This window comes from Octopus bimaculoides, chromosome 20, assembly GCF_046866305.1.
Source record: "Octopus bimaculoides isolate indiv1 chromosome 20, ASM4686630v1, whole genome shotgun sequence".
In the NCBI taxonomy this organism is placed as follows: Eukaryota; Metazoa; Mollusca; class Cephalopoda; order Octopoda; family Octopodidae; genus Octopus; species Octopus bimaculoides.
The window spans coordinates 46,935,806-46,954,389 of NC_142947.1; the positions used below are offsets into that span (position 1 = coordinate 46,935,806).

Here is an 18,584-nt window from a genome sequence, read left to right on the forward strand (position 1 = left end):
TATATACCATTCTCTAGATCGTCTGTTGCACTATCGCTCCATCTGCACGTGCCCCCCCCCACCTCCACCTCCTTCAAGACCGTCCAATCCGATTCACCTGCCATTCGTCTGCTTTTCACGGATATTCTTCCATCTTTCCCTTTCTTCTTCCATTTGCAGTTACTGGAATGTTCTTTCTGTACAAATGTTTCCCCTTTAAAAACGTCGCCAACCCACAGAGGTTCAAAACCTCAACATCCACCACATCACTATCATCAACATGAGATGGTGAGTTATATAAACCATTTGAGCTGTGTCTCCCCCCCCCCCCCCCCTCAGAAGATACTCAAATCACAAACACACATACACACACATATATATGATGTGAGTACCTTCTGAAAGGAGAGGGACAGCTCAAATGTGCATGTGTTTGTATGTGTGTGTATGTGTGTGTGTATGTACCCACATTACACACACACACTCACACAAACACACACACACACTCACACAAACACACACACACACACACACACACAAACACACACACACAAACGCACACACACTCACACGCACACACATATATGTGCGTGTGTGTGAGATGTAGGTACAAATACACATGCACATACACACAAGCGCACACACACACACACACAAAAGCTCTAACACGTACAAAACGGCACATAAACACAGAGACACGCGCACACGAAAGCTCACACACACACATACACATGCTCGTATGTACATATACGCATTAACACATAGGAGAACGGCACATGACACACGCACGCGCACGCACGCACGCACGCACACACACACACACACACTCGCGCGCGCGCGCAGGCACTAACATGCACGAAAACAGCGCACAAGTATACAGCGCATACACAGACGTTGTTCAAAAGTCACACACAACGGGTGTAAACACGATGCTACAGAAAAACATAACGCGCGCGCGTGCACACACACACACACACACACACACACAAGCACAGGAAGAGAGAGAGAGAGAGAGAGAGAGAGAGAGAGAAGGAGAGAAGGAGAGAAATCAACTCACACATACGAACACACCCACACACGAAAAATCCTTTAATTTGTGAATCATTTTATAGGGTTGGTCATAAAATGTCACCTTGTTGTACACTACACATATACACACTCTCTCTCTCTTTCCTTCTCTCTGACACACACACACATACACACACACGCACATACACACACACGCACAAAGGAAAATTCATTTGATTTACAAGATTTAGACACATTAATCTTTAAATTATTTGTATAGTGTTGGTCACAAAACGTCACCTTGCTGTACATCATACACACACACACATATTCTCTCTCAACATCTCTCTCTCCCTCTCTATTTATCTATCTATCACTCTTTCTCTCACTCTCTCTCTCTGTGACACACATATACACGCATGCACACACACACACATACACACATACACATACAGACACTCAAAGGGAGAAAGGAAAATTCATTTAGTACACAAGATTTAGACACATCAACCTGTAAAATATTATTATAGTGCTGCTCCCAAAATATCACTCTGCCGTACAACACACACACACACACACACACACACACACACACACACACACACATGCCTACATGTGAGAGTTAAGATAAAATAAACGGCAGCAATGGTCATTGAACTCAATAAGTCCAGGAATGAGTGTAAAACATGATCGTGTTTTTCCATCCGACTGTTTACCTCCAAAGATGTGGGGAAAGAGTTAAAAAAATATATATATTTCAAGCAGATCGAAGACTGACACAGAGAGGTGAACAAACACACGAGAGAAAAATCAATAATGAACGAGAATGGTTTGCACAACATACACACTGGCACATTGTACACAGTGGTTCATATATATACTCTTGTAAATTATACACAATGGTACATTGCATACATCGGTACATAAACACTTGTAGATTATATACACTGGGAGTATATACACTAATAAACTGTGTACACTGGTATATATATATAAATATATATATATATATATATATATATATATATATGTGTGTGTGTGTGTGTGTGTGTGTGTGTGTGTGTGTGTGTGTGTGTGTGTGTGTGTGTGTGTGTGTGTGTGCGCGTGTGTGTGTGTGTGTGTTGGGTATTATAGGAAGTGGTACTGTAGATACAGTTTTATATATACAGGTAAATTGTATATATTGGCAATTATATATAAGATTATACACACTGGTATTGTATATATGGTACTATATGTACTGATAGATTATATACACTCTGTTACACAATGTACATTAATGAGATATAGATGTTGCAATATTACAAATCGTTATATACGTTGATATATACATACATGAGGTTATATACATTATACATTTGCATACTAAACACACACACGCATATATGCATATATATATATATATATATATATATATATATATATATATATATATATATATATATATATATATATATATATATATATAAATTATATATATATATATTATTTGTATTATATATATATATATATATACATACACACACATATATATATATATACATACATATATGCACGTGTATACATGTGTGTGTGGAGGGTGTTGTGGGTGTGTATGTATATATACATACATTTATACGTACATGTATGTTGTGGACATTAAAGAATTGAATGTTCTTGGTTGTAAACGTGTATACAATAAACAAAAATGTGAAGCAAACACGCTGCATATATACACATATATACACAACATAAACACTCGCAAGCACATGCGCGTAGACAAACAGAAAAACACACACCCACTACTATACATACATACATACATACACATGTATATTTGTTTGTGTTTGTGGTATGTGTGTGTGTGTGTGTGTGTGTGTATCCTCATATATATATGTGTATGTGTGTGTGTAAATATATATATTGATAGATAGATATATAGATAGATAGATACACACACACACACACACACACACACACACACACATATATATATATATATATATATATATATATATATGCACACACACACACATATATATATATATACAGATGCACACACATGCTTAGACATACACATAGACACGAACGTTTACATACCCATACATGACAGAGTATTGTATACATATATCTATATATACATGTAATATACAGACAAATACCTTGTAATTGATTTGGTGAAGATTTCAAATTGATATCGAAGTGAATTCTGTGTTTTCTCTGCAAAGAATTGGTCAGCTGAGAGAGGGAGAGAGAGAGGGGGGTGGATAGACTGAGAAATAAGGAGGGAAAGAGAGAGAGAGAGAGAGAGAGAAGGAGAAGCATATACTGAGAGAGAGAGAGAAAGAGTAGGGAACGAGAGACAGAGGAGCAGTGAAACAGTGAGAGGAGGAGCGAGAGAGAGAATGAGGGAGAGGAAGGAAGAGAGGAATTTGGTAGTTTCGCGTCGTTACACGCTTTAGATTCTCAGAAAGGGTGTATTGTGTGTGTATGCGTGTGATCTTGCAGTTTTGTGTATGTGCGTATGCGAAGATGAGTGTGTATGTATGTGTGTCTGTGCGTTTGAGCAACGGTGTGTGTGTGTGTGTGTGTGTGTGGTTAGTTATTAGAGCAGTGATTAAAAGCAGAGTTAAAGTGAAGATGTATAGCACGAACGCACACACGCACACACCCACACACGTTTACCTATATATTTATGTATACATATGTAATTATGAATATTCATATACATGCCTACATTCATGCGTACACCAAGACACACACACACACACACATCTGTTTGTATATGTATATATATATATATATATATATATATATATATACACACACACATATATAAACACATACATATGCACACATATATACACACACATATACACCCACATACTCACACATACATATACACACGCGCATATATATATATATATATATATATATATATATATACACTCACATACATAGAAAGGCGCGCACACCCAACGTGTGCTTATATTTCAATCTCTGAACCGTTACCTTTTGCCTTTTAGTGTGTGTGTGTGTGTGTGTGTGTGTGTGTGTGGAAATGCAGTAATATTTTCCCAGAAGATAGAATCAACAACCCCTTCACCCGTACCACCACCACCACCACCACCACCACCACCACCACCTACCACAGCCTACTTCTACAACTCTTACTACTACTACTAGCAGCATTTCGTCAATGAATCGTTTAACCGCGTTATTACGTCACTTCCGCTCAGAGGAGCGAGGACTGCTGTAAAATGTCAAAGGAAACCACGGCATCAAAAAGGGAGACAACTTTTCGTTCTACACTGACGATACATGATATAAGGTGTACGGGTGGTGGTGGAGGGGGTGATGGTGGTGGTGGAGGGGGTGACGGTGCTGGTGGTGGTGGCGAGTGGTGGCGGTGGTGGTGGTTGTGGGGTGGGGTGGTGGGTGGGTGTGGAGGGGGTGGCGGTGGTTGTGGTGGTGGTGGGTGGTGGTGGTGGTGGTGGTTGTGGTAGCGGTGTTGGTGGTGGCAATGGTGGTTGTGGTGGTGGTAGTGGTGGTGGTGGTGGTGGTTGTGATGGTGGTGGCGGCGGCGGTGGCGGTGGCGGCGGCGACAGTCGTCACAGCAGTAGTGTGTGAGATTACAGCAGAAAAAAATCGGACGTGCAATACTAAAATGTCACAGCAACAACAACAACAACAACAACATCAACGACGACTGCGCCTTCCTCCATCATTCCTCGGTGCCGGATTAAGCAGAAGTCAATGTAATTCCACCCCTGGTTGGTCACATGACGACTTGTGAAATGTCAGAAACCGAAGGAATCACAGAAAACTTGCAGAAAGTAAACAGAGCTTTCTATTCGAACAGAAGATAATCGTTGGTTCCTGTATTCATAGGTTGGTCAGCTAGACCTACGGTCACGCTTTAGTGGTCAGAAACATTTCTCATGATGACCCGTGGCCACGTTAAGGAGGTCTGAGAGGACCCAACAAACGTATGCCCATGTCTAGGCCATATTGCATTTTTTTGCCCTGGGGTGGGGCTATAGTGCTATGAAGAAGCTCTGCTAGCATTCTGAGTGTCCATTTATCTCCAGCTACCACACAATGCGAACTATGGGGGTGCATGATGTCCAGCTACGTCCAGCTACACTGTGTATTAGGGTGACCCCACTAGCAATTCAATGGCCCACAAATACATTAAATTAGAACAAACGTTTAGAAAAAGACCCGGGTACTCACACAACATCTATCTATCTGTCTATCCATCTATCTATCTATCTATCTGTCTATCTATCTCTCTGTCTGTCTGTCTGTCTGTCTGTCTGTCTGTCTGTCTGTCTGTCTGCCTTTTACTTGTTTCAGTCGTAAGACTGCGGCCATGCTGGGGCACAGCCTTGAAGAATTATTCCTCGGTTGTATCGACCCAGTACTTATTTTCTTAAAGGCTGGTACTTATTCCATCGGTCATTTGTGCCGAACCGTTAAGTTACGGGCACGTAAACACACCAGCACCGGTTGTCAAACGGTGGTGGGACACACACACACACACACACACACACACACACACACACACACACACAGTCACATACACAAGGATCAATGATGATATGCCAATCAGTTCGCCTCTGGACTGAACAGTGTGACATGCTCTTGAGCCAGTCACTTCAGTCTACTTACATATAAATGAGTACCGTCCAAATGTTGGTGCCGTCCTCTTTGTCTACTCCCAGCTGTCTCCTCTTCGATGTTTCCCTCAGTGATCTGAGGTGGCAACTCGCCGCTCCATAAGCACTGAAAGCAGTTAATGATACTAAGATCTAAATAACCATTGTTTTCTACTCTAGGCACAAGGCCCAAAATGTTGGGGGAGTGGGCTAGTCGATTAGATCGACCCCAGTACGTAACTGGTACTTAATTTATCGACCCTGAAAGGATGAAAGGCAAAGCCGACCACGGCGGAATTTGAACTCGAAACGTAGTCAGATGAAAATACCGTTGAGCATTTCGCTCGGTGTGCTAACGTCTCTGCCAGCTCCGCTGTCTTTCACAAGTAATCAGTGTCTGTAATATAGAAAACAGCACAAATTCTAAGGGAAATAACTTATGCAAATAATTCAAAAGCTATTTCCTTTATCAATTTCGATGCATTTTCAATTCTTTACTTTCACTTTTGTTTGTCTCTGTATCTCTCCATTCTTCGCTCTCCTACTCTTTCCTTCTTTCTCGCTCGCTTGCTCCCACCGTCTATTTGCATCTGTGTGCGTGTATCTATATCTGTATGTATCCACCAATCTATGCGTCACTCTAGATTGATATCTGTTAATCAACCTATATATATATATACGAGAAGAAAATGGAGGAAAAATAACAAACAGAAGTGTATCTTTTGCGCTAGTAAGCCATTAATTAATAAATAAAGGTGAGAGAAGTCGTCAAGTATGAAATGTGTAGTAAGGTATATGATAAACTTTGACAGCTGCTCATTTTGTGCCATTATTATATTTTAACAACCTTTATCTTTTGCTAGAAAGCTGACACATCTATTTCTTTATTGTAACTCATTTTGCGCTTTATAAAGTATTTATAAATTGTTTTTGCTATTTTTGTTTAGAGATGGATAAGTCGGAAATTCGTACAGTTTTGAAATATGAGTTCTTTCTTGGAAATACAGCATCACAGACAGCTCGGAATATTAATGGAGTATTTCATTCTAATGTTATTAAACAGCAGACAGTATCAAATTGGTTTGCAAAATTCCGTTCTGGTAACTTTGACCTTACAAATGAGCAACGTGGCCGACCAGAAGCATTACGCTACTTTCTCGTCACAAAAATTAATCATTTTTTAATCGAATTGTAACATGTGATGAGACATGAATCCAATACAACAACCGTAAACGTTCAGCACAATGGTTGAACAAAGACGAGCTCCAAAAAGCAAACTTCATCAAAAGAAGCTGATGGTGTGTGTTTGGTGGTCTGGCGCATGTTTGGTCCATTATGACTTCATTAAAACTGGCTCATCAATCACCGCCGAAGTATACGGCAGCCAACTGGACCAAATGATGCAGAAACTTACAAAAAAACAGCCTAGATTAGTCAACAGACCCTGTCTTATTTAATTGCAAGACAACGCCAGACCACACATCGCAAAAATGACATTGGCGAAACTCCAGGAGTTGAAGTTGGAAGTTCTCCATCATCCTCCATACTCACCTGATCTTTCCCCCCCCCCCCACTTACCCCCACTTCTTCCAGAATTTGGATAACTTTTTGATAGGATAAAAAATTTGATTCCGATAATGTTGAAAAAAATAGCAGTTAACATCGAACTGCACTCCTCAAAATGTGCACTAAGAATAAGTAGAAGGTAAAATTACTACCTGCTTTTATAGCAAGTTGATGCAGGTAGTTTATGCCCTTCCCCTCCCACATTTAGTTCATGCAATTGAAACACCACATTATTTATGGGATGACACAATATGTATGTATCTTTCTGTGTATGTATGTACGCACGTATGTATATATGTATGTATGTATTATGTATGTATGTTTTTATGTATGTATATATTATATATGTATTATGCATGCATGCATGTATGTATGTATGTATGTATGTCTATCTATCTATCTATCTATCTATCTATCTATCTATCTATCTATCTATCTGTCTGTCTGTCTCACTGTCTGTCTATCTGTCTGTCTGTATGTATGTATGTCTGTATGTATGTCTGTCTCTCTGTCTGCCTGTCTGTCTATCTATCTATTTACCTGTCTATCTATCTGTATGTAGTGGGGGGGTGTACACACACACACACACATGAGTTCAGATATGACAAAATGTCAAGAGAGAGAGAGAGAGAGAGAGAGAGGGAGAGAGGGAGAGAGAGAGAGATCGAAAAAGAGAGACTTAAAGAAAGAGGCGGAGGGAGCACGTGAGAAAGTGAAAGAGAGGGAGAGAGAGAGTTCTACACGGAAACAGAATAAGCAGCATCAGAATATCATTGTGACGTCACTATCAGCTACTGTTTTCAATGTTTTAAGCATTTACAGGCTCACACACACACACACACACACACACACACACACACACACACACACACACACATACACACAACACACACACACAACACACACATTCGTACGTGCACACGCATATATATATATATATATATATATATATATATATGTATATATATATATATATATATGTCTGTATATATATATATATATATATATATATATATATATGTATGTATGTACACACACACACACACACACACACACACACACACACACACATACACAATGTTGTTTAACAATAATAATAATAATTTCGTAGATATTTGGGGAAATGTGTGGCAGAATAGGAGAATAAAGGGATAAGTCCTCGGGTGGGTTAAGTCGGCCCGAGGACTTAAATGGTACTTCACTTCATCGACTCCGAAAGAATTAAAAGTGAAATATGACTTCGGCTGGATTTGAACACAGCACGCGATGACCTGGGAGAAAATTATTAAGGTATTTCACCAACACTTTAACCATTCGGTCCATCCACCGTTCTTTTTTATGATGATGATGATGATGATGATGATGATGATGATGATGATGATGATGATGATGATGATGATGATGATAATAGTAATAATAATAATAATAATAATAATAATAATAATAATAATAGTAATAATTTATTCTTTCATTGGCCATTAGGGGCTCACATAAAATAACACAAAAGGACATATCGGGATGAAAATTAAACAATTAAAACTCGCAAAGAAGGGAATCGATTTAAAGGTTGCTCTTGGAAAAAAAAACCTAGAAAACCACGGGTGGCAAAAGTCCTCTCCTTTTTGTCTTTTTCACAGGCGCGTGCTCAAGATCGGTCCTTTCACACTAACCCTTCACCCACCTTTCAACAAACTTGCTAGAAGACAACCCTTCCCTCTCCATCCTCACTTTCCTTTTCAAGTGAAGCTTGAAAAAGTTGAGGAGGGCTTGGCCAAAGAGGAAAGTGTCTGTCTTCAGCCCTTTCAAGCGTTTCCACCAGACAACCTCTTTCGCTACAGCCACCAGACAAATGAAAATTGCCAGTCCCGCCCGGCCGAAGGAGGGCGGCAGGGCAATCCTCACGAGGAATTCAGTCGATAACCGGATCCGTTCAACACGTGACAGCAGGTGTTCCACATAAACTCTTAGGGCAGCAACGGACGAGTGCGTGCAGAACGGTTTCGTCGCTCTGTACGCACCTCGGGCAGGCTCGTCTCACAACAGTTCCGTGCCTGTAAAGTTTATTTCGAACAGGCAGTACCCCACCCGACTCCCGGTAGCACTGCCAGGCCAGGAATTTCTGGAAATTATCCGCAGGCCCCGGCCTGAAGGTCCTCCGGAACAGACTAGTAAGTTGATCATCGTCGACGCCCAGAGTTTTCTCGAGAACGTCGTCGCACTTTCCCTCCACTAGCCCTCTATAAAACGCTTGAGTGGAACTACCACCGATCGCATTGCCCGACCAGCAGAGGACTGTGAGCACTTGACACTCGAGGTGCCAAGCACCACGACAAGCACCACGCCTTGGTCTGTGCTTATTCCAGGATCGTGGTGGTGGTGGTGGTTGCAGTGATGCTGCTGTTGCTGCCGCTACGAAACGGCATGTAGGTGCCCCACCTTCCTCTTCGTTGCCCTTTCCATTCCCCCTCTCCACCTCCACCTTAATTCCCCCTCCTCGCACCCCCCCGCCCCTCATACGATGACTCACTGATTTCGTTTTACTCCATTTCAGGACGGCTTGAAAAAGAAACATGTCACGATACAAGCCCCGCCAGCTCCAGCAACAGACGCAAAGACCACGTCAACGGTCAAGACACAGCCGCCGGGTTGTAAGCAAGTCGATTTAAAATGTCCCAATGAAACCTATTTTAGCAGATCTTTTATCGAAAACCTCTACTACCTTGCGTATAACGCCTCAGAGGCGCTGACTCTATGCGGTTTCCCTTGGGAAAGAGAAACCACGGAGACTAAGTCGAAGAGTAAAGGCAAGAAAAAGAAAAAACTATTGACAAGAATGACAACCGTGATGCCGCCAAAATATGCACAGCCGCTGCCAAATTCGGCTCGGCCGCCTCCACGTCCGGCTCAGCCGCCGCCACGTCCGGCTCGGCCGCCGTCACGTCCGGCTGGGCCGCCGCCACGTCCGGCAGGGCCACAGACATCGCCTCCGCCACTTCATCCACAGACACCGTCACCACCTTTGCCATCCTCACCGCCATCATTGTCTACGAAGCTACCGAAATCGCGACCTCTGCCACGGCGCCAGACGACAGTATCCGCGACAAAGACGAAGAAGAAAAAGACCAAGAAAACGAAAGCGACAGAAGAGACGGGGAAAAAGGGTGAAGTGAAAAAACCAAAGAAAGAATCGAACACTCAAAGCAAACGGAAGAAGGCATAAACAGTCTTGTTTGGGCTTGACACGTCCGCATATATATACATATATATATATATGTATATATATGTATATATAAATATATAGAGAGAGATAGATAGATAGATAGATAGATAGATATATTGATAGATACTTACGCACACACGTATCTAGACACGCATATGTATACATGCATACATGCATATACATATACATATGTATATATATATATATATATATATATATATATATATATATATATATATATATATATACATATATATATATATATATATATATATATATATATATATACATACATATATATGCATACATATATATGCAAATATAGATACATGCATATATCTATATACACACACACATATATATACATACATATGCATATACATATGTATGTGTGCGTGCGTGTGTGTGTGTTTGTGTGTGTGTGAGTGTATATGCATGTATGTATGTATGTATGTATGTATGTATGCATGTATGTATGTGTTCATGTATGTATGTATTTATTGTTAAACAGAATTACAAAAGGACTTCAACCCCTGTGTTTCGCCGACCGCAGCTCATCAGGCAGCAGAAAGTGAATAGTTTGGAAGAAAATACAAATGAAGTAAATCTCGGAAAGTGGTTGGAGTTGAATATTGATAGAAGTACTGTAAAAGTCAGAAGTGGCTTTTACAAAAAAATATGTGGTTAAAAATTTAAAAGAAGTAATAAAAAACCAAAATGTTAAAATTAAAACGATGAGCAGGGAATAATAATAATAAAAAAAAGATGTTGATTCAAACAGACACGAAAGAAATAACAATTTTACTAAACAAATAAACGTGTTCAAACTAATGTCTTCACGCTAAGTATATACATGCGCGAAATAAATACACACACAAACATACACATATATGGAGTAAAGCAGCTAAATACAAATTCGGTTTAGTATATATTTACTAATTTATACGAAGCACAAAAATATTGAATAACGGAAAAAATATATACAAAGAAATTTTGTAATGTTATATCACGACAGCTGTTTCAGGAAAACAAAAGTTACGTAATAATCATAATTTGCATGCATCAGCTGTATAGTATGCCTATTACGTAATACTTAGTTTCTTGAAACAGCGTCGAGATGATTTTACATAATTTCTTCATATATATACACATACATACATACATATATATATATATATATATATACACATACATACATACATACATATATATATATATATATACACATACATACATACATACATACATACATACATACATACATACATATATATATACACTTCGTTTTTGGATTTGGTTTGCAAGATTCTTTATGTGTTGAAGCATATTTTGTTGTGTCTGGGGAGAATCATTCTCCTTTAGTGCCTTATTATTTAACACACTCACCGGTAACGTTTCCGCTCATTCGCTTATTTATTTTTCCAAAAATTTTCGTTGCGCCTTGCAAACTTTTCAATAGTCGTTGACTCTGTCTGTTATCCGAGGTGCTCGGATAACGGACAGAGTCAACGACTATTGAAAAGGTTGCAAGGCGCAACGAAAATTTTTGGAAAAATAAATAAGCGAATGAGCGGAAACGTTACCGGTGAGTGTGTTAAATAATAAGGCACTAAAGGAGAATGTGGAAGCGCAATGGCCCAAGGGCAGCGGACTCGCGGTCATAGGATCGCGGTTTCGATTCCCAGACCGGACGTTGTGAGTATTTATTGAGTGAAAACACCTAAAGCTCCACGAGGCTCCAGCAGGGGATGGTGGCGAACCCTGTTGTACTCTTTAACCACAACTTTCTCTCATTCTTACTTCCTATTTCTGTTGTGCCTCTAATTCAAGGGCCAGCCTTGTCACACTCTGTGTCACGCCTAATATCCACCGAGAACTACATTAAGGGTACACGTGTCTGTGGAGTGCTCAGCCACTTGCACGTTAATTTCATGAGTAGGGTGTTCCGTTAATCGGATCAACTGGAACCCTCGTCGTTGTAAGCAACGGAGTGCCACTTTCTAAAGGAGAATAACTCTCCCCAGACGCTATATATATCTTTGTATATAGGGAGAATTCACAAAAAAACAAAAAAAAAAAACACAAAAGACGAAGACAGGTGATGTAGAAAACAAACACTTGTTTTAGTACAACGCTCGAGAAGTGAAAAAGTATTTAACGTTTCGAGCCTGCGCTCTTCCACAGAAAGGAACACGGAAAGCAAATGTAACTTGATCGGTAGACTGGGGTCAAAAGGCGAACCAAATTAACATGGCACCTCTTTGGTAATTACCAAATTTGGTGACTACAATGATTTGGGTACTGAAGACAGTTTAGTCGATGCCAGTAAGCTGAAGATAATCTGGGTATATCTGGGACCTATTCTTGCCAGGTGGATCATTGTCCGTTCTACATCTGAACTCATACGCCAAGATAAGTTATCTTTTACGTTCGCTTTCTCCTCATCTTCCTTCTGCCTCAATCAATACTTCGGGTCGCCGTTGACTGGTTCCGATTTTGAATAACAAATCAGAAGTAAATTATCACTTTCCAAGGGAGATAACAATATATAATAAATATATAGAGTAATTTCCCCTGAAAAGTTAGAATTTTCAATACGAAATCTGAAATATATGTGACAATATATGTGTGTATGTGTATATACGTATGTATGTATGTATGTATGTATGTATATCCATTAGATATCTATATGATATAGATTGGCAACAGAAAGAATTTATATGTGAGAACAATTGTGTAATGGTTGTTTTTGACTAGTGTTGGCTGTTTGTGGTCTTATAGTCTCCCCTAAGGCCTATCGTAGGTCACATGGTATGGCGATGCTTTCATTGTGCAAAAGACTGAGGGATAAGTTAAGATTTGTTGCCGGTGAATATTTCAATTTAAAATGGGTTTAAGGATGGAGAATATTTCATATAATAATCCTATAAATCTATGTTAATTTCAAAAGATTGTGGTAAGTGGAAATTGGTGCGATCATCCTTTGAGTTGGGATAGGGAGAAAACAGTGCTGGACTATTTAGAATTCATAGATTTGGGATTTAAGGTTAATTTGAAAAGATGTCTTCGAGGTTTGTTAGCGGTGCCATAGTTCGTTAACAGGACCATAGTTCGTTAACAGGGTCATAGTTCATTAACAGGGTCATAGTTCGTTAACATGGCCATAGTTCGTTAACAGAGCCATAGTTCGTTAACAGGGCCAAAGTTTGTCAGCGGGGCCATAGTTCGTTAGCAGGGTTATAGTTCATTAACAGGGTCATCGTTCGTTAAGTGGGCCATAGTTCGTTAACATGGTCATAGTTCGTTAATGGGGGGGGGGCCATAGTTTGTTAGCGGGGCCATAGTTCGTTAACAGGACCATAGTTCGTTAACAGGGCTATAGTTCGGTAACTGGGCCATAACGTCACGGGGTGAATTATGCTCTACTTTTACTCCGAGTACTGAAGTTGTCATAAACTGACGTGGAGAATATTTTTACTGTTAAGATTTCATCTGTAATATTCGAGACTTCGTTTTCTTCGGCTAATACGTTAAGGAGTGCAAATATATACAATTATTGACTGAAAAGTGTTGCCATCTAATAGTTTGAGAGAGTGTGCGTGACACTATTTAATGAATAAGTTACCTATTAAGGAATATTATTGCTTAAAATAGGTGGCAAATATGCTATATATATACATATATATGGAAGAGTATGCATTTATGTATTTATAAATATATATGCATATATATATAAATATAAATATATATGTATATATATATATATATATGAATATATAACTATATATAAAGAAATATAACACACACACTGACGCACGCGCACAAACGCACACATACACACATACACACATATCAGTTTATCTTGATACACACTCACACACACACACACACACACACATACACACAGATACGTGCACAGAAACACGCTGACATCTACACACAGACAAATGAAGAGTAATAAAATAAAACAAAGTATCATACAAACAAAACAAAAGAAAAGGAAACAAAACCGAACGAGGAATAAATGAGAGTGAAATTTGCGTAAACCGAATTTCGAAATGGTTATTATTCTTGTGAGGCCTAAAACCTGGCTTTAATTTACCAACTCCACCGAGAACTACACCAAATATCACAACATTGCTGCCACTCAGAATTTGTTAGAATATATTTATAGATATTTATTGGTTTTTATTTGATTTCGCTTTATAAAATCTTTCTTTTTGTTATATTAAATGTTCTTACTTAGGGATATATATATAGCCTTGCAGTGTATATCTAGTGTATCTAGCGAGTGTATGTAAATATATATGCGAGTGTGTGTGTGTGTGTGTATATATATATATATATATATATGGGAGAATGTACGAAAAAACAACAACAGACGAGGACAGGTGGTGTAAACAACAAAAGGATGTATTAGTATGACGCTCGGGAATACGGAAAGTCTTTGACGTTTCGAGCTACGCTCTTCATCAGAAAGAATACGGAGATATATGGGTATATGTGTGTGTATTTCTCTCTCTCTCTTTCTCTCTCTGCATGTGTGTGTGTGTGTTTACGAGTGTGTGTCTGCGCCCGGGTGTGTATATGTGTGCGTGCGTGTGTGCCAAGGTGATCCAGCATTATAGTATCCTCAAACAAGACATCAGATGATCGAAAGGCGTCCACTTACCCACAAAGAGACCTATACGCATGCGTGCGCACGCGCAGAGGACACTCTTCCTTATCATTCCGCCTACCACAGCACCACCATCAACAGTTCCTGAAAGGTAGAAAAAGACCGTCTCTTGGTCCCTCGATGACAGATTCCCTCAAAATTGAAAGGTGTTTGCTTATTTGTCTTGTTTGAGTTTTGTGTTGTTTCATTTTCGAGCGGTGCCCTTCATGCATTCTTGAGCCCTTACTTAGCTTTCCGGGTCTCAGAAGCTCTGAGATTCACGGCCAGACGTCAGTATCCCATATCATACGAGTTCGACCTGGTCACCGAGGCGCTTCCCACAGGAACTGCCTTCAGTCAACGTTATTTTAGGGAAAAGGATTTAGTCTGGAACAGTGTTTCTCAGTTGGGATCCATATGATGCCTGAAGATCCATATAATATTTTGGGGATCCACGCAACAAAATAATAAATTAGGAACCCAGAATAGTACTTTTAAGGGCCCCTGAAAAGATATTACTTTATATGTATATGGTATTGGTAATTATTGCAAGAAACAGTTGGGTTTCTTTCTCTAACATTTTTCATAGTTCAACCTACACAAGTTAATGTGTGAAAAACAAAACAGGAATCTTGAAAGAAGCTTCTATAAAACTAGTTTTAAGCATCGAATGGTTATGAGCGGTGTCCACCAGAATAAAAGAGTAATCAAAGGGGTCCATAGATAAAAAAAATGCTTGAGAACCTCCTGGTCTAGAGTATTGTTGCATCTAGTTATTGCACAATCCCAAATATCTGACCACGTAACACTGTGTCGCATTCTCACGGATTTCACGATTAGAGGTCACCGTTTCTTAATACCCTGGCACACAAAGACAGGGATCTATCATACCCACATTCCAACAATTTTTAGTCACATATTACTTCGAACATGTAAGAAAAATTTATTATTAAATTCCTTTTAAATTTATTTAAATTTATTTCATGATGTGTCAAAATTTTCTTCACACGAGAGCGACCTGATCACTGACGCAGATCCAAACGAACGAGTCTTGGTTATTTTAAGCAAAGGGCTTTTGGTCTAGAATACGGTTCTATCAAACAGCTGCACTGTCCCAGAAATATGAGCAATGATATTCTACCCTGGTTCGTATGTGTGTCTAGTTTAGGATTAACAGCTGTTCATTAGCTAAAGTAATTAATTACTGTTGCAGAGAACCTAAATTCTTCGTGGAATATTTTCTGGTTGGGTTACAGATACTGGTTTACTTTGTTATAGATACAAGTTTTAGATACAAGTTGAGTCTGAAAGATCACCAGACACTGTCAGATCTAGTAATTAAGTAGACAAAATTAAAATGACGATGCAAACACACACACACACACACACACACACACACACACACACACACACACACACACACATGTTGCTACACCTGTCTTCGCCTTTTGTTTTCTGAAAATTTGAACGTATGTATGTATATTAATCATACCGCCAGAAAGAAGCTATTTAGTCGTTCTAATCACCAGGCCGCATCAGGGCGTTTATCCAGTTTCAGATATCACAGGATTAGTCCCTTACAGAACCATCAATAAATATGGATTAAACTGTCCACCCCAAGTATATTGCAGATTAAATTTCTTATTTGTGCGTTTCCAGTGTGTGTATATGATAAATGCTTTCCCTTCAAGAGATGGCTGGCTGGTGGTTCTTAATTAAGTTAATAATTATTTAGTTTAATGACAAATTCCTTCAATTAATTTGTTGTACAAACGTTAATAAATGATAGATTAGTTAAGTACGGATTAGGAATTAATTTTTAAAAAATGTACATTGATAATTCATATATATATATATACACACGCATCTTATATGCACATATATATATATATATATTTATACATATACACACACACACACATACTCACATACACACACGCATATATATATATATATATATATATATATATATATATATATATATATATATATATATATATATATATATATATATATATATATATATATATATATATATATAATTATGTTTATTTCTTCTATCTTAATGAATAAAAATTCTTCTGATAGAATAAATGGGTTAATAGAAACCAATGATGAGAAGGTTACAATTTTAATATCAAAGATCCCTATGGATCACACAGGTTGTAATCCTTTGAAACATATGTAGGAATAAAGTATGCAATTATAACATGCGTTTTCTCCAATCCTTAAATTCTTATATATATATATATATATATATATATATATATATATATATATATATTGTTGCATTTGGGGTTGGTCATGTTGCCAGTTTAGCCAATAGAGCAGTGGAAGAATGTTATTTTCTCGGACGAGTCGTCCTTTACCTTATTTCCGACCACCGGCCAAGTATACGTGTGGAGACCCAGACTGCCTTCTTCGAACTGTTAGACATGGAGGAGGATCTGTGATGATCTGATAGGTGCTATATCTTGGAAATTCGCCGGCCTAATGGTTTCCCTTCGTGGCAGAATTAATAGTTAAGACTATTTAAGCATTTTATCTGATCAAATTCATCCTATGGTTGCGGAACTGTTTCCGGAGGGGAACGCAATCTTTCAGGATGATAATGCACCAATTCACACAGCTAAAGTTGTTACTGAATGGCACGAGGAACATTCTAGTGAAGTTGAACATCTTATCTGGCCACCACAGTCCCCAGATCTCAATATTATTGAACATTTACGGTGCATTTTATAAAAACAAGTAAGGTGTCAATATCCTCGACCATCATCACAACAAGAACTGGGACAAAACTTCCTTTGGAAACAATTCAAACTTTGTACGAGTCCATACCTCGTAGAATTCAAGCTGTAAAATAAATTTGTTTGAAATTTTAAGGTGTTTCCATTATTTTGTCCAACCCCTGTATGTATATATATATATATATGTGTGTGTGTGTGTCATTTATATATAAGACACACATACACACATACAAACACAAACGCACACACACGCACACTTATAAATACACACACATGTGATTGAATGGACTTATATGTGTGTGGGCGCGTGCATATGCGTGAGTGCACGTGTATGTGGGTCTGTGAGTGTATTTGCGCAGGCGCCCGTGTGTGTGTGCATGTGTGTATGTATGTGTGTGTGAGTGTATGTATGTTTGTGTGTGAAGTGTGTGTGTGTGTGAAGTGTGTGTTTGCGCATATGTTGACATATGTCTGTACGTATTCTACCATTCATCTCGATATATTTATATAAAATATTACCGCGTCCCCCGAACTGTATTTATTTTTCTCGTCATAAAGAGGTGGAAGTGAGAGGGACAAAACAAGGAGAAAGGGTTTGGAAAGAAAGAGAGAGAGGAGGAAGGGGATGAGACTTACCTCGTCTCTATCAAATAGTCACCTCCTCCCGATCCTCTTTATCCCTTCAGCCATTCCATATGTCTTTCTCTCTCTCTCTTTTCTTCCAGCTCCTCCCTTGGCCAGCTTTAGTCGAATGTCATTCAAGTACAGAA

General features: G+C 38.9%; 2 protein-coding genes across 2 annotated transcripts in view; one reads left to right on the top strand and one right to left on the bottom strand.

Annotated features, from left to right (window-relative positions):
- The window catches only part of LOC128250347 (uncharacterized), an 8,728-nt gene extending 5,350 nt beyond the window's left edge, over positions 1–3,378 (bottom strand). The window contains exon 1 of the mRNA XM_089338567.1: positions 3,126–3,378. The gene's annotated coding sequence lies outside the window, so the exon portion shown is untranslated. The remainder of the gene's footprint in view (positions 1–3,125) is intronic.
- Positions 3,379–8,272: 4,894 nt separating this feature from the next.
- On the top strand, positions 8,273–10,564 carry LOC149131729 (uncharacterized). Its single transcript, XM_089338568.1, has 2 exons — positions 8,273–8,480; positions 9,742–10,564. Exons 1-2 carry the CDS (start codon positions 8,457–8,459, stop codon positions 10,408–10,410), a joined length of 693 nt encoding a protein of 230 aa, XP_089194694.1. The 5' UTR covers positions 8,273–8,456; the 3' UTR covers positions 10,411–10,564.
- Positions 10,565–18,584: the final 8,020 nt, after the last annotated feature.

Coding starts and splice junctions, on each gene's coding strand:
- LOC149131729 (XM_089338568.1), top strand. CDS start 8,457: ATGACCTGGGAGAAAATTATTAAG. Junction 8,481..9,741: donor CCTGGGAGAAAATTATTAAG/GTATTTCACCAA, acceptor ACTCCATTTCAG/GACGGCTTGAAAAAGAAACA.